General features: G+C 39.5%; 1 protein-coding gene across 1 annotated transcript; it reads right to left on the bottom strand.

Annotated features, from left to right (window-relative positions):
• Nucleotides 1–6,081: 6,081 nt before the first annotated feature.
• Nucleotides 6,082–18,668, bottom strand: nmur1a (neuromedin U receptor 1a). Its single transcript, XM_080883371.1, has 3 exons — nucleotides 18,539–18,668; nucleotides 8,848–9,786; nucleotides 6,082–7,088 (listed from the first exon to the last, which is right to left on the bottom strand). Exons 2-3 carry the CDS (start codon nucleotides 9,758–9,760, stop codon nucleotides 6,709–6,711), a joined length of 1,293 nt encoding a protein of 430 aa, XP_080739497.1. The 5' UTR covers nucleotides 9,761–9,786; nucleotides 18,539–18,668; the 3' UTR covers nucleotides 6,082–6,708.
• Nucleotides 18,669–25,738: the final 7,070 nt, after the last annotated feature.

Here is a 25,738-nt window from a genome sequence, read left to right as displayed (position 1 = left end):
AGATTTGATTATCTTGAAAGGCCTTGAAAATCTATTAGCAATGCCATTTCAATTTTAAGGAAGAGGCACACATGGTTAATACCTGTAAATACACATGACTTGTGTGAATTTCCTTCAGTGGACTTCTGGCCCTGAGCACAAATAGCTTGCTAAACAAAGCCAGATAGAGATGTTTAAAATTGTTTTGTGGTGTCATACAGTTATTTTAGCGAAATAACAGGCCGGCAGGAATTAAAATGCCAATGTTTTGAGATGTCACAAAAAATCCAGGTTTAAACAGAAGACCATTTGAGAGGTGATGACACATAGTGTGAACAAATCTGCATCCCTTGAGTTTTTAGTGAACAGATTTGAAGTTATTAGATGCTCTCGTTCTGATACACAGTCCTCATTCAATTAAATTCAATTGTATTTACACAGCGCCAAATCACAACAACAGTTGCCTCAAGGCGCTTTATATTGTAAGGTAGACCCTGCAATAATAAATACAGAGAAAAACCCAACAATCATATGACCCCTATGAGCAAGCACTTTGGCTACAGTGTGAAGGAAAAACTCCCTTTTAACAGGAAGAAACCTCCGGCAGAACCAGGCTCAGGGAGGGGCGGGGCAATCAGCTGCGAGAGAGAAGTAAGACAGGAGGACACTCATGTGCAGTGTGTGGTAAAAAGTTTAACTGAAACTTGTATTTTCCATTTTTCTAAATGGTCCTTTTTGAGATAAGAAAGCGCACCCCTTTACACCCCTTGTTCGCACCCCTTTTTATTTCAGGAGACGGACTGTGAAATTTGTTTCCTGCTGTTGTTCGCCCCCGAGGGTTCATCTTTTGTTTCCACGCTCCCAGATGGGTTTAAGTGGTTGCGTTTAAGGTCGTGCGTTTGCATTTTACATTGTACTGACAGACTCTGTGTTGAGAGTTGTGGCGATGAATTCATCAGGCTTTGTTTTCCTTGTCTTCACCTCTCCCCCTGGGGATGGCTGTCTATAGCCGTTTTCACACATGCACGGGAGCCATGAGCCTTTCTAGGCATTAGCTGGCAGAGCTGCGTGTGTCGATGAATATCTTTGAGCAGTCTTTGCAGCACTTGCTCCCCTGAACAAAGTCTGTTTAATGTCTGACTGAGCCAATATGGGAGAATAGCAGATAATATATTCAGAAAATTCAAAGCTAGCGGGTGTGATGTCCTGCCTCCTGCATGCTCTATCCAGGTGTCACACCTTGAATCCGTTTATTGTAATTTTACCCTTTTGATTTAAAAAACAAAACAACTTTCATTACTTTCCCTGTTGTGCCACAGCAGGTTGTAAACTGGTAAGAAAGACAAACCGCTGTATTGCTCACACCATCTGTGACCATCAGCTGCATTTCTCACTCCTGCTGAGCTTTTGACTTGTCCGAGGTTTCATTCTAAAAATTTGCCTCAATTTAAACTTGTAAAAGCAAAAGCACACGCTGCCAAAATGCCAAAGCACTTACCCTATTATTTTCTACTTGCTACCCCACACTGCCTTCAGCTAGACATGTGGTGTTTTGCAAAGCAGCGCAACACTCAGCATCCCAGGAGCCTGCAGCACTTGCTAAAAGGGTCCTCTGTGGAAAAACAGTGACGTTAACATGCTGAAATCTGCAGCTTTTCTGAGTTATCTTCTAATGTAGACCTTTAGGTGCTTTGTTATGTGATATGTTGTTCTGGCACAGAAACAAAGTACTCAAAACTGTTTTTGGGGGGAGAATAAAATGGTAAGTGGCTGATTAATCGACATGAGGCCAATTTTCACTGAGAGTACCATGAGTACCATGTGACACGTGCCAGGACACGCTGACTTGAAAATCATTTAGAATGTTGACCCCATCATCTGCATGTCTGCAGATAAGATTGTTTTAGCTGTTGTCTTCGTAATGATGAGAATATGGATCCTATAACTTGTTATGTGTTTCTTGACCACAACACATAGTCTCTTCTTTTCCTTGTTTCTGTTACACACAGGTGGCTGCCGGAAATAAAGTTAAAGTGAGGCGATTTGTTTTTTGTTTTTTTTGTCTTTTTCAGGTGTGGTGAGGCTGAAATAAGGACAATAACGTGAACTGTTGTGACGCATCATCACTCACCTAGTCGCTATTGTTATGAAGTCCCTTTGCTAATAACAGGAACGACAGGAGAGTGTGGAAGTGGGACCTTAGCCGGCTGGTGAGAAAGTTTAGGTGAATTTTCACTACATGCTTGACCAATTAAAATATAAAGTCAAGCTTTGCCATTCCTACATTTCACAGTGGGGCTAATCACTGTGAAAGTAACATTTTATTCCTGATACAAAACTAAACAAACAAATTCTAGACTCAATTTAAAATGTTACATCTTTGAGACTTTGAACGGCAACAGTGAGTAAAGAACATTTATATTACAACTCTAAGAAGTACACAAAGCATTAAAACACCAGTATAAGCAGTACACATACACATTTTTCAAATGCACATCAAGGTAGTTTGTGATGATAGAAATAACCAATATTTTGATATACATATTGTGTAGTTTACCTCTTACATCAAAAGACATTAATATTTTACATTCAAAATTATATTCATAGTATTTTAACAAATAACAAATAAGTTCAACACAACTGGTCATTTTATTATTTTGTCTGCAACCTGTATGTCTAGATTACTCCTCAATGATATCATCATTTAAAGCATTTTCTACTGTACACACAAATATGGCTTCTTTCTGACTTTCACATTTATTGGTTCACATAGAAACAAGTCTGACCACTTGGCAGCCATCTTGGTCATGTCTATTGGCAGAAATTTTGGAGTTATGTTTAAGGCCCTGCTTAAATAAACTGTTTTTTCAGTGGCCTCCTGCCGTTATTATATAAAGAAACCTGTAGATTTCAGGACTAGTTGAGTTCCACGCTTCTCTTTTGTAGTGCAAGTTGAGAATGCAGGTTCTCAGAATACACCGATGTCATCATTTAAAAGTATGCTATAACCAGCTATCCTTCATTCTAAAATGCTGCTGTGAGAGTACTAGACAGGGACTAGAATGAGCACATATATATACTTTTTATTTGCTCCCTGTTAAATCCAGAATCTAATTTACAATCCTCCCCCTGACATGCAAGATCTTAAATAGTCAGGCTGATCTTAAAGACCTCACAGGATCATATCATCCAAATCGAGCACTTCACTGACAGACTGCAGGCTTACTTGTGGTTCCTGGGATAAATAGAAGTAGATTGGGAGGTTTATATTGTTAACTGGTAATTATGTAACAATGTGCTTTTTGGAGTAACAACAAAGTAATGTAACCACATGTACTGCAGTGCTTTTTTTTTGCAATGTATAGTAGTGACTGAAGGAAACTGTTTCCAGGGCCTACTCCGTGGATCGGCTTCCTCCGAGGCGTGGACGTCTATCAGCAGAGAATGTACCTTCACCTATCAGCAGAGAATGTCCCTTAGTCTGTAACACAGTCAAATATATTCTCAAGTAATATTCAAGCATGCCATTCAGCGTGTTAGTACGAGCAGCTCGGGAGCAGCTTGGGAGAACAAGAAAACAGAGACTGCTTTAGATTGTCTTCCCAAAGTGACTCAACTTTATTCACAAGTACAACAGTTTATATAGAGGGTAAAATTCATGAGACAGCAGATTTATCAGTTTAAACCAGTACAGACCAAGATAAGGGAGCGTCTTCCTGCCCTTGGGTGAAGAAGCATCCTTTGTGTAGTGTATCAGTTCAGCTACAATTGTGATTATCTCAGCGACATATTTTCAAGGCACAAAACAAAGAGTTCTTACATTAGTGAAATCTGAAACAAACCATTTGGCCTCAACAGGCGTCTCCTAAAAGATTAAGAAACTAATGTAGCTGAGGGAGTGATCTCTGTGGTATTTCAACCTTGTACCAGCCTGTGATTCTCACACATCAATTCTTGGGTCAAAGAGAAAAATAACTAAAACAAAGGGGCCTTATTGAATGACAGAGTTTTCCTGCATAATGTCACTATAAAACAATATCCAGTAAATGCTACCATGGTACTAAAATACCTAACAGTGACCTGTATTGAGAACTTTATAAACCGATGGGTGTGTACATTCATGGAACATATTTTATAGCTTGATCAGCATAAATCAAATCAAATCACTTTTTATTGTCACATCACATGTGCAGGCACACTGGCACAGCACATGCGAGTGAAATTCTTGTGTGCGAGCCCCACAAGCAACAGAGATGTGCAAACACAACAACACAAACGAGCAAAATACAAGAATGGCCAATCTGAAACTAATAAATATATGTACAATATATAATAGTGTATGCATTTCTGGATGTGTATACTAAATATTTTCCTACGTGTGTGTGTGTGTGTGTGTGTGTGTGTGTGTGTGTGTGTGTGTGTGTGTGTGTGTGTGTGTGTATACACATTTTTACAAATTAAATAGTAAAAAAATAAAATAAAATAATAATAATAATAATAATAATAATAAAATATATAAAATATACAGAGTTGAATATGTGCAAAACAAGTGGCATTTATATACAGTGTGGAGTGCATAATGTTGAAGTTCCAGTAGTGAAGCTGAGGTGTCTATGACGTGTTCAGCAGTCTGATGGCCTGATGGAAAAAGCTGTCTCTCAGTCTGCTGGTACGGGACCGGATGCTGCAGAACCTCCTTCCTGATGGAAGCAGTCTGAACAGTTTATGGCTGGGGTGACTGGAGTCCTTGATGATCCTCCCCGCTTTCCTCAGGCAGCGCTTCCTGTAGATGTCTTGGAGGGAGGGAAGCTCACCTCCAATTATCCGTTCAGAGCACCGCACTACTCGCTGGAGAGCTTTGCAGTTGTAGGCGGTGCTGTTGCCATACCAGGTGGTGATGCATCCAGTGAGGATGCTCTCAATGGCACAGCAATAGAAGGTCCTGAGGATGCGGGGGCTCATGCCGAATCTTTTCAGTCTCCTGAGAAAGAAGAGGCGCTGCTGCGCCTTCTTCACTGTTTTGTTTGTGTGTACTGACCACGTAAGATCCTCAGCCAGGTGTACGCCAAGGAACCGGAAGCTGCTCACTCTCTCCACAGCAGCGCCGTTGATGGTGATGGGGGTGTGTACTTCTCTGCACCTCCGGAAGTCCACTATCAACTCCTTTGTCTTTGCGACGTTGAGGGTGAGATGGTTGTCTTGACACCAGTGGGTCAGGGCGCTGACCTCCTCCCTGTAAGCCGTCTCATCACCGTTGGTGATAAGACCCACCACTGTAGTGTCGTCCGCAAACTTCACAATGATGTTGGAGCTGTTAGTGGCTGTGCAGTCGTAGGTGTAGAGTGAGTACAGGAGAGGGCTCAGTACACACCCCTGTGGAGCACCAGTGTTCAGTGTGATGGGGGATGAGGTGATGCTGCCCAGTCTGACCACCTGGCGTCTGTCAGACAGGAAGCTAAGGATCCAGCTGCAGAGGGAGCTGCTCAGTCCTAGATCCTGCAGTTTCCTGTCCAGCTTCGAGGGAACGATGGTATTGAATGCTGAGCTGTAATCTACAAACAGCATCCTCACATACGTGTCTCTCTTCTCCAGGTGTGACAGGGCAGTGTGTAGTGTCAGGGCTATGGCATCATCAGTGGACCTGTTGTGGCGGTATGCAAACTGTAGAGGGTCCAGTGAGTCGGGTAGTGCAGAGCAGATGAAGTCCCTGACCAGCTTCTCGAAGCATTTGCTCACGATGGGGGTCAGGGCTACAGGTCGCCAGTCTTTCAATGAGGAGATGGTGGAGGATTTGGGTACAGGGACGATGGTGGCCATTTTGAAGCAGGCTGGGACTACAGACAGAGAGAGGGAAAGGTTGAAGATGTGCGTGAACACTCCAGCCAGCTGAGCCGCGCATGACTTGAGGACGCGGCCGGGAATCCCGTCCGGACCAGTAGCTTTGCGTGCGTTCACCTTCCTGAAGCACTTCCGCACATCCTCCTCAGACACAGTGTGCGCACTGACGTCATCCGCGGTGCGCACACTGTCCGGTCTCATGGTGTTCGCTGTGTCGAATCTAGCGTAGAATACGTTTAGATCCTCACACAGAGCACGTTCGCATAATCACACCAGCTGTTGTTGATCATGAAACACACACCACCGCCTCTGCTTTTCCCAGTAAGATCCTGTGACCTGTCCGCGCGGTGCACAGAGAACCCCGGCAGTTGTATTGCGGAGTCCGGTACTTTGTCCGATAGCCAGGTTTCTGTGAGGCAGATCACGCAGCAGTCCCGCATCTCTCGCTGGAATGAGATCCGTGCCCGAAGCTCGCACAGCTTGTTCTCCAGAGACTGCATATTAGCCAGTAATAAACTGGGTAACGGTGGTCTGTAAGTGCGCCGTCTCAGTCGAACCAGAACGCCAGATCTTCTCCCTCTGCGTCGGCGTTTGCGGCCTCCAGGGCCAGAGAACAAAGCCTCCCCTCTTAAAAAAGTTTAGTGTTCATGTGGGGTGTGTGGTTTGCTGAGTTATGGTTTAAGTTTTCAAAACAGACAGCGGTCTGACAGCTTCAGCAGAGGAGTGCACTTTTTTTCTGCAACTCTTCCACTTAAGACTATTTTAGATATTTTGCTGATGCATCTGTGCAGACTGGATGTTGATGACAGCTGATGGATGCACTGGCTCAGAACAAGCAAGTCTCTCTTAATGTGTCCCCCATAACATGACATAAAATGTGTTTGTTTGTTTTTAACAAGAAAAACTGGTCTCATATTTCATTCTCACTTCTTCATCTTCTGCCTCAACAACAGCAGCTCCGTTGCTGAGCGCCGCGTCACTCAGGGTACTGCGGAGCGTCACCCGGGTGACACTGAGCGAATGTTTTCTGGGAGTGATGGGATGTGGCCGATGGCACATGACCTCCTTGAACATTTCTCTAAAGCGTGTTGACATGAGGTTGTACAAGATCGGGTTGACTGCTGAGCTGAGATAGAAAAACACTCCGGAGGTGATGTGCACATACTGGAAGATTTCCAAGTGGGTGTCAGTCCAGTCACTGATGAAACTCCACATTAGCCGGTCAGTGTGAAATGGAGCCCAGCAGATTCCAAAAACCACAACCAAGACAACTGAAAAACAGCACGAGAGAGACAAGAACACAATGAGAGGGGATGTTTCAACATTAGTGTTTTCCTCATGCTTAACCGATGCAATATATGAGTATTTAAACCTTGATTTAGGTACCTGTGTTCATTTTTAGCCCTTTCCCAGCCAAATAACAGTCATCACTTCAAAGAACATCTCATACAAAAGACAACAAGACAACAAGAATTTTTCAAAATGCCAGACCACATTTTCCTCATCTCTAATTGTTGTTTGAACTTTAATTGTGCATTCTAATTAGTTGAGACATTATTCTGTCTGGCAGACTTGTCGACTGGATTATTGTGGCTGAAAATTACAACTAATAAAAAATGAAATGAAAAAAAAGATTTTTTTGTGTTACTTTGAAGCTAATTTCAGTTTTCTTGTGTCTTAACAGACTAACCGGCAGAGTACACGTTTTTTGAGGCATTTACATTTCCAAGGAAATTTATTCACCAAACTTGAGGATTGATTTTTATTTTAACAGAACCTGTCACATCGTTGAATAAAAAGATGTTTAAAAAAAGTGGCAATATTATAGATGCTGAAGAAAAATATGAGACACACTAATGAAAGAGGACGTAAGTTGAAAAGAGAACAGTTACCAGAAAAAAAAATCTTCTGCTTTGTTTTGGCCCAACTTTTCAAAGGTCGGTTAAACTGTATCCAGAACATTCCCAGGGATTTATATCATCTCCTCAAGTGAATTCAGTGAAAATACTTCTTTTAGTGCTGCCATGTTCAGAAAAACACTCTGTTATTCCAAAGGTGTCTTGTACAGTGTGCACATCTCACCTTTGCACAGACAATGAATGAACATGAACACTTCCTGAATTTGGTTCAGTCTGTGTGACTGTACTCTAAGAGGCAAAACGGTAACTTCACATAGTTATGATCTGTTCTGAATTTTACAAAGCATATAAGATGTACATTGAGAAGAAGCTGTTAATTACAAATAAACTGACAGAACTAGCTTGTTGTATTTGGCTTGAACTATCTAGAATATTGTTTGCTTGAAAAAACAAGAAGCACACTGATGTTCATAATCACACAGTTCGACAGGTTTTTTTGCAGGCTCTGACTGCAAGTCCCCTGCTGGGTATCAAAAGCTGGAGCTGTTTCTGTTGCTTTCATCAAAAGCATTCAGTGACTTTTCTTGACAGTTGGGCACGAACTGCCTACCTTTCTTTGAGCTCCTTTGATCTCTTCCTTTCAGGCATATTGATGAAAATCTTCCAAGAATACTATGACCTGTTCAAAGTCACAACGCTTCGATATTTTGCACTTTGTTGAAGGAATATGACCTGAGAGGAGGATGACAATGACCCTAGAGGTCTTACTATCATGCAACCAAACGCTGCTTTGAAATAGAGGTCAATAAATTATTTCTGTCACATCTGAGAAAGATTGGCAATTTAACTTCACCTTCACCACTGAGTGATGCAAAAGCACACGTGAGCCATGACAAACCCTTTCAAAGCTATGTTTCTGATAGAATATAACAAAGTGACACTTGAGTTAACCCTTTCTTCTTGTTTTCCTTATTAAAATTTTTTTTTAATTGATTTATATCAGACTACAGACTTACTATCCATATGGGATGGGATTATGTGATCACACCAGCAGTGTCCCTAAAGGTAAAGTTAACTAACTCTAACTAAGCACTCAATTCTGCACAAACTACATAACAAGACTGTGAACTAGAAGGTAAAAGTTGGCACATTAGCAGATCCATATACTTACACAACATTTTAGTGACTTGCCGGCGACGTGCCTTCTGCTGCTGTGTGCGGATGTTACAGCAGCTATCTTGTCCGAAACCAGATTTTGGCTCCAGTTCCTGGTGCATCTTTTCACGCTTTAGCTGCAGCCCAATGAGCATGTAAAGAACACTGATTGTGAGCATGGGCAGAATAAAAAACAGCAAGGTGGTCATCTGGATTGTCAGGTTGTACATCCAGCGTGGTTTCACTAATGTGCACATGGCTGAGTCGGGAATCTCCACATTTATGGTTCCAGCAGGGTCTGTGGAACAACTGTGCAAGAAGACAATCCCATGCAGGCTTGTATTGGGCACAGCACACAAAACTGATACACCCCACACAGTGAGAATGACTCTCTTAGCATGAGTACGTGTCACATAATACTTTGCTCGCAGAGGGTGGACCACGGCGATGTAACGCTCTATGCTCAGTGCCGTCACGTTTAGGATGGATGCCAAGCAGACCGTCTCAAATAAGAAGGTCTTAAAGTAGCAACCTGCCGTTCCCAGAAGAAAGGGGTAGTTCTGCCACAGCTCATACAGCTCTAATGGCATGCCAAGTAGTAGCACTAACAGGTCTGACACGGCCAAGCTGAACAAGTAGTAGTTTGTTGGTGTCCACATGACTTTGTTGCGTGCAATGACGGTGCACGTCAGCACATTCCCCACAACGCCTACCAGGAAGATGATCAGATACATCAGGCAGATGGGGAGGAACACAGGTGATCGACGAGGACCCAGATATTTTTCCAGGTACCCCTCCTCTGTCAGATGTGTGAGATTATGAAAGGTCCCATTCACGGCATGAGTAATATTGGTGCACGCTTCTCCTTTAGGACAAAGCCACTCTTCGTTTTCAGTTATTAAATCAAATGAACAGTTGAAAGCTGACATCCTGCCAACTTAGCCGAGCTCACTGGCTGGAAAAAAGTAGAGGAAACCGTTATTAGCATCAATCCAGTTGAACACACAGTAGACAACACTGAATAGTGAGGATAAATAATGAGTTTCAAAATAAGTAAGGAAAGAATGAAGAACTGCGTGATAATTATTAAACTAAGAGTATTTCCTACCTCAACCCTGAACGCAGGACTATATAGCAGATAAAGAAAGTGTTACTTCTGGCACTTACCATATCACTTAATTGTCAGGTAATGTTCATCTATATCAGAATCAGAATCAGAATCAGAATACTTTATTGATCCCTGGGGGAAATTATTTTTTGTATATGTATATGAGAATCATTACAGCACTGTGCAAAAGCTTTGAGCCACCTCCATTTCTTTATATCTAACCACCAAGGAGTTTTCCTTTTCATGTTTGCACCTGTTTCAGGAAGTAACCTCATGTTGCAAAAAAGAAAGAAAGAAAAGAAAATAAGAAAATATAAAGAAATCAGAGGTTGTGCAACAGATTATGAATTGATTACTGGATTCCTCATGTATTTGTATAGCAAGTATTATTTTTGCAAACGATTCCCTTATCAATTCCAGTCGCCCCGAATGATCTCACCACGCTCAAAAGTTTGGTTATACTTTACGAGAACGGATGACAACAGGGCAACTTGCAATACTTGAAAAGTAGATATTTCATTTAAGGGAGGAAACACTACGAATATGCAAAAGCATTTGCTCACAAAACACGTGATAACCTTAAATGAATGTCGTGTTTTTAATTCCGCTCCTTATTACAAAACCTGCCATTACTGTGCATTTAGGTGACCATGATGAGAGAGACAGAGTCTGGCTGGCTCAGATGCTGGCAGTTCTCACTGCAGTCTACCATTAGCGTCTCCTTTCAGACGAATGTCACCGAGCAGTGACTGAGTTTGTGGTCAAAGGCTTGCACCCATTTGCCACAGCAGATGCTCCGATTTTCGGTAAGTGAATGTGTTTAATTGTAGGCAGGGACATTACTGAATATTCTTGTGTAATTGCTACAGAATAATTTATGTTATACTTTGTTATTGCTACTGAAGAATATTTATTTTATTATTTTACATTTACAATTTTTTTCCTGGGGACCCCGTGACACCCCATTGAAGAGCCGTAAGCTGTGGATCTCTTAATATCTCACTGCTGGGTTTGTAAGGCCATGTTACTCCTAAATTTCTATCTTGTTCAAAGAGAAGATATAAAACAAAGTTCTAAGCTAATCGACCTTAGTGTTCTCCTTTTTTAAAAATAAGAATCAATAAGAGAATCGATAAAGAATCGAATCGTTAAACAGAATCGAAAATGGAATCGGAATCATGAAAATCTTATCAATACCCAGTGGTGTTGGGTGCCATCTCCAACAACGATGAGGCGGCCTACATGGATGAAGTGAAGAATCTGGCATCGTGGTGCCAGGACAACCACCTCCAGCTGAACGTCAGCAAGACCAAGGAGCTGGTGGTGGACTTCAGAAGGGGTCAGCACAGAGACTACAAGCCCATTATCATCAATGGAGCTCCAGTGGAGAGGGTGCAGTCCTTCAAGTATCTTGGTGTCCACATCTCCTCAGACCTGACATGGGCTGCCCACATTCAGGTCCAGACCAAAAAGGCTAGGCAGCGCCTGTATCACCTACGACAACTGAGGAAGTTCAGGGTCTCTCCAAAGATCCTCAGGATTTTCTATACAGGCGCTGTGGAGAGCATCCTCACACAGAACATGACATCGTGGTTCGGGAACAGCTGTGTGAAGGACCAAAAAGCTCTCCAGAGAGTGATCCGTACAGCAGAACGCTGCTGCAGGATTGCTCTCCCCCCGCTTCAGGACACCTACACCAGGAGATGCCGGACTAGAGCAGCGCAGATACTGAAGGACCCGTCCCATCCTGGCAACAAACTGTTCCAACCTCTGCAATCTGGTAGAAGGTTCCGCATCTTCCGGGCAAGGACAGAGAGACTCAAGAGGAGCTTCTATCCCCAAGCCATCCGTGCCCTAAACACACACACCCGCCCTCTCACATCATCTATAATTGACTGAGACAGGACTCTTCCAGACACTAAACCAAGGAACAATGTACATTTCAATTCCTTTAATTTCAAATATTTTTATATTGTCTATCCTGTAAAATAGTCAGATGTCTATTCATATTAATGTACAGAATTCACCTGCTTGCTGCTACTACTGCACATTCACCCAGTGTATATACTATATGTGTGTATATATATATATATATATATATATATATATAAAATGTTCCTCCTCTACACCCCCCCCCCCTCCAATTTTTTTTTTTTTTGGGGGGGGGCTACATTTCACTGTGTCAGGCTACATTTCACTGTGTGTTATACTTGTATAACTATGCATGTGACAAATAAAGAACCTTGAACCTTGAACCTACCCATCCCTAGCAATTATAACCAAACAGATATTGAGTAATTAGTAGTTCAATTTACTTTAAGCAAATGATTCCTCATCTTAATTAGCTTAAAATTATCAATTAACCATTATTAACCTTTATACCCTAAAGTGTTTATTTTAACCTTTTTGAATCTGTCTCTCTCTTTCCTTCTCTTTCCCCAACCGGTGGCAGCAGATGGCCCCGCCCCTCCCTGAGCCTGGTTCTGACGGAGGTTTCTTCCTGTTAAAAGGGAGTTTTTCCTTCTCACTGTGACCAAAGGGCTTGCTCACAGGGGGTCATAATAACAATCTGTATGTATTATTGTGGGTCTTTACCTTACAATTTAAAGCACCTTGAGGCGACTGTTGTTGTGATTTGGTGCTGTGTAAATAAGATTTAATTGAACTGAATTTTAGCGAGATTGGACTGTTGAACTCACCTTCAATGTGGCCAAAGAGACTTTTGTCACTGACTGATGTACGTGCAGTTATCTATCTGCACTTTTTATTTCTCCAATTATTATTCAAGACAGGAATATTTAACATCAACCATGAAAGCAGAATGTGCCTTTCCACACAACTCTGTGGTCAAATATTTCAGCTGACATTCACACTGGTTTGTCAACTAAAAACTATAATGATGAAAAAATGAGTGATTTTTCACTGGCTGCTCAGTATGGTGTATCACACTAACAAACGAGGTAGAGTAGATAAATTACTGATGAGTTAATAAGTAATGAGTGAGTCATTATACATCTCTGTCACAACACATTTGTCATGACATCTAAATTAGATCCTTTTTAACAACCTTTTGTTCATCTTTCTACATCTTTCCCCACCAGTTCTCTCAATTTTAATTACATCAGTTGTTACTGTTGTTTTTACTTAACTTCTGAGTGGTTGAATAAGCTGAAATTGCTGTTTCCTGCACATATAGATCTTTAAAAGCTTTAAGATGTGTGATGATGTTCTGGAAACTAATATGAAAGGTAACATCCTCAGTCACACTGTTTTGTTGACATCAAACACAGGTCTGTGAAATACAGTCAAGCACAAATTCTTCTGTGAGAGATGTTTGAAAGAGGGACCAACAGACACTAAATCTGTATTTTTGAGGAAGCGACTGTTTCCAGTCTATATTTTGTTGCTATCACATTTTTTTTCCAGTAAAATAACAGATTTTTCAGACACTTGTTCTTATTCCTTTTGTTATTTGTTTTTCAGATCTGTGATGTTGCTGTTTTGGCTTGCTCTAACCACTCTGCCCGCTCAGAGACTTTCTCAGCTGCAGCTCCATCGATAATGCTCTGTTAAGCATCCACTCAGCCAAGAACCAAAAAGGAAAAAAGACAAAATTAGTGGATTTTTTTTTAAGGAGCTGAATATTTTTCTTTCTTCCAATTTGCTGCTACAGTTATTTGCAAATATTACTTGAACTGGCAAAGGATTCAGGCTGCATTTAGCAACACTTGCAGTATAAAGTAATTGCTAGTTTGTGACTTTTCATGGGATTTATTGACATTCAGAAAAAAACTATTACAAGCACAATTTATTAGTCTATTTATCATTTCTTTAGATTTATTTCACCTGCACAGGCTGACACGTCTACACTTGGAGGCAGGAGGAGCCTGCAATACAAGAAGTGTCCAATCTGGCATTCTTCTGTTTTCCATTCCCTTGGCCATTTGATGTCAGGTGGGTGGAAAAGACGAGGATTAGTGAAAGTGGTGGGATACAGTTCTCTCTTTGAATATCCACATAATGGTAAATGATGAATGACACTAATTTATTTTGTTAGTGAGGAGCTATTTAACATTGACTGTACCGTATGTAATTGGCACACATCAAACGGAACATATCTAATGTTGAGACGGTGACATTTTATTGACTTTTGAAAGCTGTATGCTAATTTATGAATTCGATGCCAGTAACAAATTTCAAAAAAGTTGTGACAGGGGCAAAAAAAGAAAAAAATAGAGTCGACCAAAGCTGGAGTTCACCTCATTCGATCGCCTTCAAACTTCAAACAATATATCAGGCCTTGCAGAATACCTAGGTAGTTTAGTGTTAGCGCCTAAGGTCAAAGTTGACATTGAAAAAAAATTCAGAGAAACCATATTGAGTAATATATCACATAAAAGGGCACGGAGAGAGCTGTACAACACACTTATTTATTAATATGGCATCACAAAGATAGCTTAAAAGACTGAGTTTGTGATGGGTGTATTCACACTGAGTGACAGAAGAGGAAGTAAACTTCTTTTCTAATTTTCAGGGTATTTGTTACTCGCCCTTTGTGGTAATTTGTTATTTTCTGGTGGATAAACAGTTAAATATTTCCAAAGACACTATAATAGCTCTGGTATTAGCTAAAGCACCTGGTGTAGCAGCTGAATTTAAATTTCTGAGAAGTCAGTAAGATCTAATACTCCAAGTCGATGGTGTTAATGAAAGGAAATGGTTTATTTCCCAGATTCATAAAACGTTAGTGGAAAACACCACAAGGAGTCTATTCAACAATTACATGTGATGGAGGAGCCCCTATACCTCTAGCAGAGTTTCTGTGCAGTGCATTGCATTAAGTATTATGTACTTTACTTGGTGATTAAAACCTTCTGGGATATGTGGACAGAAAATGTGCTGAGTGATCTGGCATGTTTTCTGCATACTACTGCACTGGGCACATCTAATGCATTACAATGAATTATATACCACAAACTATTCCCCTGCAACTGCAGAGTGTACTAGCTTGCCATAAATTAGATGTAGTGTCATAAGTATTTCCATGTTCTAGTCCCTGATGTCCAAGTTAATTCTATTTTATTGGAAGAAAAATGCAAAAGGATTTGACTATATTTGCATTTTTAGAGAGAAGCTTGGATATAATGACACAGAATATGTTGATTCTCATTCTATTCCAAGAAATAACACAGTGTACGCAGTGCAATGAATAACAAATACATCCTGCATCCATACAAGTTTGGATACAAAACAGAATAGATCTGGTGCTTATAGCTGACCTATTGTCTGTCTAGGAATTTTACAAGTCATATATCTGAGCGATTCCGATCGTATTACCATCTTGCCAATTCATTTTTGTGTGATATACTGTTCCATCTCTCCATTTTCTTCCATTAAACCAATTCAAGATCGGGACACGCTGGACCCTATCTCAGTTGTCATAAGGTGGCGGTACACTCTGTATACAGTGTTACAGTTTCAAGTGACCTGCCCAGTGACTATGGATGCAAATCAGCATCTTGTACTTGCATTTTCAGATGTGTTATTATAGGAAGAAAGAAAAAATTACGCTACATAGTTACATAAAAGTCTATTGATTCGGTTATTTGACCAAACATAACGCAGCTGGAGTACAAATTAGTTTAAAAATTGGTTAGAAAGGGTTCACATATGCTTTTGACATCAAGTATTATTACCCTCAGTTGTATATATTCTACTTTCATTGCACACTATGCTTTTTATATCCATGAAACAAGATGAAACAATAAGTTTCACTTCACCAAGCCTTAAAGACAAAAAAGCATGGATGACCTGTAATGTTCTAATTCTAAAATTAGAATAAAGTAAAGTGTTTCAGCCCTAAAAAAGTGAGAGGCAGGATAACAAGGTACTCTGGATGTTGTTACCTTGGCCAACCTTTGATGCATTGGCCTGTATGTCTCACATATAAAATTAGGCCCTATGATTGTTTTCTTTCACATTGTGCAAAATTGTCATCAGTATTTCATCAATTATTGTATCTTGAATATTATAATATCAGAATTTCATATTGTATGTGATATATAGTAACATTACTCCCAGAAAGGTCTGCGGGAAAACTATTGGCATAAACTAGACAAAGACAATTCTAGCACCCTCTTTTGGATCACTTTCTGGACTTCCAGCAACCTCCCGGCACCGTCTCTTGGCCTGTGTGACTGATGGCTCATAGTAACTATGGCTACCACAAGATGCTCTGCACCACGCAAAATCGTCCATTATTAAAATATAGCCATTTTAAACTTGCACTAATTTTAAAATTATTCATTATTAAACTCTGGCTGTCTTCCACAGTCTGCCCCACCTGGGCACGGCCAATGGCCTGAGCCTGGTTCTCTTACTCTTACTTGCTTATAGGGGTCATTTGATTATTTGGGTTTTCTCTGTATTACCGTAGGGTCTTTACCTTACATCATAAAGCACCTTGAGGCAACAATTGAGCCAATCAATAAAAAAATATTTATAATTTCAGACACATTTGTTTTGTCTCTAAGTCTCTATAGACAATTTCTTTTTATTACATTTTTTTTTACACCTTAAAGGTCTACATTTAAAACAACCTACCACTTCAGATAAAAAGGAAATATTTTTACCTTTACTACTCGTCAATAGGTACAGTAGCTTTGCTGGATATAAGAACAGTGATTGTGAGTTTACTGACATCTAAAAGTAAGAATTCATAGACAAGGATGAAAAGGAACAACGTTTGTGGTTTGACTGCAGATGTAGGACCTTGGAGTAACATTAGTTTCTGTCTCTTTGACTGAATATCTGCCTGGCAGCTGCAAAACATGAACCCACTTGACATTGCTATGTATAAAACTTGCAAATGGACTGATTTATTTAGTTTGGTGCCAGAACAGAATACCATATCGTTCTGGCTGACATAACACCTGCGTGTACACTGCCGTGAACAGTAGTTTTTTTTTTTTAACCTGTCCTGTCGGGCAGCTTTAGCAGGCACAATCATGATCTGAATGCCCCGTTGTGCCAGACACATTTGTTTTGTCTCTAAGTCTCTATAGACAATTTCTTTTTATTACATTTTTTTAAATTATTCAGACAAATGTATCTACTGCGTGACAATGCCAGACCTCAAGGCGGGTAGAAGAAACTTTTTAATTCAGTTTAATGGAATTAAGTTTCAATTCAATCTATCACAGCCCTGAAATGTATCAAATTAAACTGATGTGCATTAAACTGAATTAAACAATAGATAATACAATATAGTTAATACAAGCCTGAACTGTTTTAAACAGAGTTGCATTAAAGGAATTCAACTTTACAGAAGATGCTAAATAGGTGTAGAAAGCAATGATGAACTATGGAAGTAACATGTATTGCCCTAAAATGAGTAAGAATCGCTTTCTGAAAGATTGTATATTTGATCACATGTTGGCCACTTATAGAAATCACTGAGGAAAATGGAAAAGCATCCTTTTTTTGAATGTTAATTGATCATTGTTTGAGGCCAGTGAGCAATGCAATCAATTATCTAGTCTGCAGCTGTTAACACAACACCACAATCCATATGTTACCCAGAAGCTTTTTCCAGTTGTCAGAGCTTTTGTCCCTGAAGTAGAGACCATACTTTTCACTTTTCTGCTATGATTTAATAAATAATCAAAATCGTGAGTCCGAATCATGTCAGTGGACAAAAATAACCTGTTTCAGCTAAGTCTCCATGACACCGTCTCTTATGAAAGTCAAAAATGTCATATCTTGATGGGTTGGAGTGTTTTTTCACAAGCTTTAAAACTGCATGAAGTCAGTACAGGATTGCAGGAATTATACAAATGCCAAACAGGGAACTTTAATGTCTGACTGTAAGTCAGACTTTAATAACAGTGCACACTTTTCAATTTATTTGGGGGCACGGAGAACACAGACAAAAAAAGAGAACACAGAACATATCTCCTTTTTCTGTATTTTTTTCTGTATCTTGCAATATTCATGATTTATTTTTATACCTCACTGCTTTTATCATTTTTGACACATCACATTTTCATTCATTAAACACGTTCTTTGTTCTAAACAAGTCAAATCATGTAATAGTCTGTAATGGAGTTAATGCCACAAGAAAAAGACCTGCGAGTGTTTGAACCTCATTCATCTACTTTACAATATGTAAAGACGTAATAACTGATTGATTGGTAAATTAACAGCTGATGCACCAAGATACAAAAAAGCCAGAAATGCATTGTTTTGGATTCAATAAAAACTTGTATGTGACACTTGTAAAAGAACTTATGAGCTGAAAGAAATCGAATCTCTTCCTTTTCAAGTAAATATTGACTTGATCACATGTAGCGTATAATAATTTGGGAGAATTAAGAGAGAGATCTGCAATCCTCAGTAAAGCGCTGTTACTGTGTAAACAAAGGTAATTAAAAAGTAGTAGTTTAATGAACTGGTTGATTACACAATGACACCCGAGATTTATTTTAGTCTGAACGATGAAGTGCCTCCTATATCAGATAGTGAATAAAAATTACAGTGATTTACTGCAGCTCTGCACTGGAGCATCTCTAGCTTTTTTACTGGATATAAATGCTCTTACCTCCAGTGTGTCCCTGTGTTGTTATTCCTTTGCGTAAACTCAGGTTGAAGCCTTAAGTCTGAACAATGTGCGGCTCTTTCACTCCACTCTCCTCCTGGTCTGTCGCACTCTCCTCCAGCCTCACTTGCAGTTACACACATACATACATATTGCGCGCACACACACGCTCTCCCCTTTTCTGTCATCCTTCCTGCACGTCAGACTCTCAGACATGAATGTTCAAACACAGGCAGATATTTAAAACAACATTTATAGTTCTTTCCATTGCAAACACTTAAATTCGAATGACTATGATGATATTAAAGTAGGAATACGAGCTGCGCTCCCTTCACTCAGAACCCCCTTAAGGTTGAGGATAAAAACCCTTGCAGATACTCAGCTTTCAGTTTTAATTCAGTAGACTGTAAAACATACTTTCACACAATTCCATGTGTAGCTGGTAATTTTCCTTAAACCTCGTTGTTAGAGTGGCGTAGCAGTGGTTTTCAAAGAGAAAGTATCAGTTGGAAATTAGTTAGCTTTTGTTCATCTCCTCCACAGCTTGGTGGACATATTAATATGTGACTAAACAGGTTGCCTACACTAAGCTGTTTTTGTATGTTTGAAGTGTATTCCTCATCTTCAGTTTTTGCAAACACAGTTTTATGGATAAATATTTAAGCAAAATTAATGTACAAGGCCCAAACTGACTGTATTACCTGAATTTGGCTTCTAGTCACTTTGTCTTCTAATGCTGCTTAGAACCACGTCTAACGAGCCAAACATAGCTCTCTCAAAGTCCTGTGTTGCCTGGTTACACATTGTATATATTGCAATTTCACTATGGACCTGCAGACCTGCACAGAAAACAAATAACAACTTTTGTTTTAAACAGACACATTTTCCATGTCTCCCAACAACTCAGGCACCAATCAGCGGTCTTCAGATAAAGAGCCCGCAGTATCCCCAAAGACGACACAACAGGAGATGAGCGTGATCAGAAGCATGCTTCTTGTTTTCTTTGACATTCCCAATGGTGCTGAGTGAAACTGTCTCCCAGGGTCAGACTGTCAATGTAGAGTTATAACATAATCTTGTTGAGGTGTCTGAGGGAGAACATTCCCTCACTGACAACTTGAACTGTGGTTCACCCCAATACATTCTATTTGTTTATTGTTGTTTTTATCTTGAGAAAAAGTCAAACTGAATTTCATTCAATCCATTGAAATCTTTTTGTTTTTTCTTCACACTAAAACAAGCGTAGTTACCATCTGGCATAATTGCCATGTTTCTGCTGCAAAGTGAATATTAATTTAAAAGCTCTCCCTTTGTGTGTGTTCTGCCCTGGTGTATAATCAATACTTAAATGTGCCAATATCTGGGACTGTTTCAGGGCACTGTGCAGCTGGGGGAATTGTTGAAGGTCCAGTACTGTGGGTGGAGGTGAAATGTATGCACACCTAACCTTTCATATGCACCAAGCATATAATCAAAACCATAGTTAGCTCCCACCGTGATCACCCTCTAATTTTGCTGGTTGACTGGTTTTTCTGAATGGGAGATAAAGAGGATGCACATTCACAACAGGTGGTTAACGCTACGTGTGCTGTGCTGGATTCTGGTAGCTGACTGATCCTGCTGAAAACGATTTATCTATATATTCCTAATTTACCATTGTGTGGACAAATTTGCATCCCACTTTTTAAAATATATATATTTTAAACAGGAAATATAGGGAGACATAAATATATGGAGAAAGTTGACACCCTGACCAACAATAGTCCTTCATGTTTGGCATTCATGCCTTATTGAATTAACATAAGTTGAAGAGGTTTGCGTAAAGCTCTTATTTGTGACTATCTAAAGTGACCACACTCACTGGAAATTAAATGCTGGGCCAAGTACGATAAGCACTATGTTCGGACTTACTCAAGCTTGTTTGTGCTTGTTTCTTTAAACAGTCCAAAGATATTTAAAGGTTTCAGATTTTGCACCAAAACTTCTGTAAACTACAAAATACAGGACCTAACATTCCAACAAAGCACCCTAAATCTCCTCTGCAGCCTCAGTAAAGCAACATTTAAGCGACGCATGACGCCGCTCTCAGTCCGCTGCTGGTGGGAGAGTCCCCAGCTGACCGTCCCAAGAGTCCCGTATGTTGGAAAATAGGACACAGGAAGGGAGGGCGCTAACTGGTGAGCGCCAGCTGAACTTTCAAAATAAGAGCGTGTTCTCTCTCTCTCTCTCTACACACACACACGCACACATATACATATGTGCTTATAGCAATTTTCATATTGCTTTCAAATAATGTGCTGATGGCCCATATAGGCACATAAGTGTATTCATACCGTAATCTGTCATATTTTTCAAAATGCATTTCAGCACGTTTCTGTATGGTTGTTCATTGCTCAGCCCTGTGATTATTGAGTCTGGCACTGGCCAAATAAAAAAAAAATTGACTTATTTAAATCTGAAATTGACATCATGCACATACTAACTACACATAGTAACTTCCTGGAGTTGTCTTACATCAGCTTGAATTTTTACATATATTTTATATACATTATATTCTTGTTATTTCATATTTTAAAAAACAAGCACTTTTTAGATTTTGTTGTATAGCAAAGTTTGTGTGTGTGTGTGTTTTCTTCTTTTTTTTATGTAACCAAATTATTAAATATGACCTTTTCCAGAACTACTCATGCTGCAGTTACAGTTTATTTTCTTACTTTTGATGCATCCGAGTAAGAACTGGCTACAGTGGCGACATAAAGTCTAACACTTCACTGTTTATTGCAATAATCTGAGACATGACACTTTCAAGTCTAATTAACGATATGTTTGGATTTTTACTCTTACTGTTTGCTTCTTCCAATTTGAAGGTTGTTTTGACCTAAACCAGGATGCACCTGTGGTTTCTTGTAAATGGTGGTGAAATACTGATAGCACTTTCATTATTATTTACCCATGTTAATAGGTTTTGGGTTGTTTTTTTTTTTGTATATTTTGCACTGATTCAAACGATACCTAAATAAGTGTCAAAGACAAGAGTAGACACTGCTGGAGCAGCTGAAAGAAGGATTGGAGTTTTTTTTTCTTTGTTGAATAGTCATGCATGCGGTCATTTGAGTCATGAGTCATTGGTGACAATGAATAAGGTATTTCCCATGTATGATGATAAAGTGTACCAAGTCTCAGAGGAAGGACACAGGACACATATATAATCTTCAGATAGTGTGAGAAATGTGAAACACAGATATATGACATGTGTGTTGTAAATATACACATGCCATATATCTGTATTTCACATTCCCATGAGACCAATCACATTTCCTAATCTGTCCAATAGTACTTTTTCAATTAGAAATGTTAAATGTTGCACTAAGATCAAACAGTACTATGGTAGTCAGTTTGCCTGAGTCTGGATTCAGGCAAATATCATTTAATATCTTTACAAGAGCAGTTTGTGTGTGGTGATACTGATGAAAACTGAATAGCTAAAAAGCTGAATGACCAGGTTTAAAACAGCAGGTAACTGCATCATGATTGTTAAATTGTTCCATTTTATAAAAGTAAAATAGCAGGAACTTAGCAAACATGGAAAATAAGCTTTTCTCTCTTCTAATAATATCATGTGACTTTACTCGTGTCAGTTTTATTTCATGAGCATCTGAAACCACTAAAACTTGTATGACTTACAGGCTTGAAAACGCTCTTTTGTTTTCATCAGAGGAGCAGCTTTGTCACCTGCTTCACCTTAGAAAACGCTTCAAAGAACGGAGCCAGATTCAAAGTGACAATGAAAAGATGTCACTGAATCCCATGACATACCTCAATTACTTCTGCTCAGTGCATTCATAGAACCTCTGCAGCATCCTGCATGTTTTTAATGCGGTTTTCCACTTTATCCATTTATCTCCTGCTGCTTTGTCTCACATTGTGTATTATAGCTGTGAAGCCCTTAATGTGAATCTCGAACTGCATGCTGATTCTCACCATAATCTTTTGCAGTATAGTATCACGTTTACTAAGCTTTTTTATGCAACATTTTTTCAATTGAATTTGATTATTAGCTCTCATAGGCACTGTTCTAGAGATGGCATGTAAAGGAAAGTTGGGAAAACACACAGTATGCGGGGTTGCATTTAGATGATATCCAGCTGTTTGAAAAAGAGTATGTTCTTTACTTTTTGGAGTTAAGTGGTTAGTTCCTGAAAAGTGTAAGTGTAAGATTAATCTAAAGTGGGGAGTAACTGGGCAGATGAAAACATCTGGATCAGTAAAATGACACAATAATATTGTCACTCAACTCAAGATGCTAATGCCAATAAAAACAGCTGTGTGGCAGGCACATTGTAGACCCAAACACAGAACTTGGAAAGCAAGCATAAAAAAACTGTTTTAATGCAGATTGCTCACCAAAGCACAAAGCACACAGCTACAGTAAGTGGGACAACGCAACAAAGGACAGGGGAAGACACAGGTAATAGTGAACAGGTGGGGAACACAGCTGCAGACACAACTGAGTCAACACATAAAGAGACACTATCTTAAACAGGAAGAGGGAAACATGATTAACATGACACAAAAAGGCTATTTTCTAGGCACACTTTAGGCCCTCTAAGACCCCGCTGAGCATTGTTTAGTCACCTCAGACTACTTGAGTAGTGTAGTTAACCATCTCCACCCCTTTATGTATTCTTCTTCTGACACCTGCTTCCAGCAGGATAACCATCATGCCATTAAGCTGCATGATGCTATCATGTCAGTATGAACCAAACTCTTCCAAGTCCCTCTGTATTTATTTGAGAAATGCAGAAATGATTATCTGGAAGGCAGTTTTAACTCGTGACCATATAATTAAAGAACTTTTTAGAAGTATTTGTTCAATCATTTGCAAAAACAGTTGGGACCAAAAATATTTAATTTCCAATCCACTGGAAATTAAATATGCTAATTTAGACTGATGAAACATTTCAGCCTCTGATCAATTAAAACACAAGGCTGAGGCAACATAATTTCATGTGAAAGATTCCATTTCACTGAGCGATAAATCAGATAGGGCTCTTTGAATCTATTCCAGCAATCACGGCGAATCACACAGCTTGACAGAGCCTGATTCAGTGAACATTTGGACTTTGGAAAGTAATTTCATTACCGGCATTTTAATGAACTCATATTCCTCATTTCAGGAGAATAATTGAATGATTTAGTAGCAAGCAGGCGTCTCATGGCATTTTAGTTTTTCATGAATGACAAAACCTTATTGAGCAGCTGTTTGCCTGCACCTGACAGGACAGATCCATATTAAATGATCACCCTGACCTTTTGCTTGTTCTTACTATGATCTGGGGGGCAAAAAACACAATGATGAACAAGAAGGAAAGATGAAGAATATCTTTGTCTGTCTTTTTTGATAATGGTTAAAAAAACAATTACCAGATGATAGAAAGAATAGCAGTGTGTGATGTGGATATTACACATGTCCACAGATGTTCCTTAAACATTACAATCAGGGGTGTTTTATGTATGCCTGCAGCTGTGCTCAGTAGGGCAAAAACATTTAAATAAAAACGAGTTCTTGTTTTCAGCTCTTGGAGCCAATGTTTTATCCTGTTAATTCTGCGTGCTTTCTGTGCAAGTCCCTCCAGTGACACTGAAAAGAAAGACACGCTGAGCTGGATTGTCAGAGTTTGTTTTAGGCACTGTGGTGTCAGTATGGATTGTGTTATAGCTATGACAGTATGATAGCTTGTCCTTTCAGTGAAATCCAGCAGTTGTTGACATTGTTAGACATGTAGCTGGCTGAGATGCCTAGAGGTTATACACCAGCCTAAACAGCTGATGACAAGTGGCTTTTCATTACAAAACACAAACTGCAAATTTATTAGAAAATCTAGATGTCCAATTTTAGAAATGAACAAAAAAGGCTGAGGAAAAATTTGATTTCTCTTAACTTCTGGTTGTTGTTAGAAAAAGAGAATATTCTGCCTTTCGCATGATTTTAGTCAGAGGATATGCTGCAAGTTGTTGATGTAGTGTGAGCATATTATTGCTAATTTATGGAGCCAGACTTCTTTGTCAGTGTGCTAGGCATATCTAAAGAACTGGACTTCAGTTTAGCCTTTTAGTTCCCATTCAGAACAGCTTTACATCTTGGACTTAAACTAACCAGCTCCTTGAGGATGTTATATCCATGGATGTTGTCACAAGAAAGTTTGATGCTCTGATATCAGCTTATAGGCCATTACGTGAAATGAGCTGGAAAGGGATCAACATATTGTCAGGCTATTTGTGTCAGGAGGAAGGAGGGGGAATAATGTCAGAGCCATAAAAATTGTCCACCAGCAGCTTACTTATGAGAATCTGAAATGTTACAATATGCCTAGCAAAGTCGAACCTTTAATAACAAGGGTTCATGAGCTAGCATCAGTGTGAGAGTGAGAACACTCTGAAAAAATACAAAGTAGACATTTTTACAAAAAGGATGGCACAGTTGGGGGATTAGGACAGCACATTTTGTCCCACAGGCATCAGCTTGTCAGCTTTCTTCAGGCACACAGGTTGAGTTTATTCACGATGAGTCAGTCTTTACCGCCTAATGCATTTAGCCACAGGATTGATCACTAAATAAGCCAGAAAGGCATCATGTGCACATGCACATCCACAGATTTAGCAGATCTAAGCGGGACTTTTTTACTTGCACATTTCCTTCCCTTTTTTTCTGCTTAAATACAAAGTCAAATGGGTTCATTTAGGTGTTTTTCCCTCTGTATTCAGTGACCCTTCTATATACTAAATTGAACCTAAATTCATATGCAGGTAACCACTGCTGTGTATCAAAGGTGCCAATTTCATGTGTTATTCAGGACAAGCCAAAGGCCAAATCATGAATATACACAGAATGACAGCCGGAGTCATGATGTATTTTAATTTGTACTTCTTTCTTTTTTCACTGTTAGTGAGAAAGACAGAGAGAATATGAAGCAGTTTATGTGAGAACAGACAGCTGCTTTGTTATGCACGGCTCAAAAAAATCAAAAGGACACTTTTTTATAAGAGTAAAGCATCAAACCATTTTAACTTCTGGGATATTCATCTGGTCAGTTAAGTAGCCGAGGGGGTTGTTAATCAGTTTCAGCAGGTTGGTGTTAATGAAATTTTAACTGCCATAAATGTAAATTATGGCAGTTTGTTTAATTTATTGTGTTCATTTAT

This window comes from Rhamphochromis sp. 'chilingali' (genome assembly GCF_963969265.1).
Source record: "Rhamphochromis sp. 'chilingali' genome assembly, chromosome: 5".
In the NCBI taxonomy this organism is placed as follows: Eukaryota; Metazoa; Chordata; class Actinopteri; order Cichliformes; family Cichlidae; genus Rhamphochromis; species Rhamphochromis sp. 'chilingali'.
This window is presented reverse-complemented; position numbering and strand designations above follow the sequence as displayed.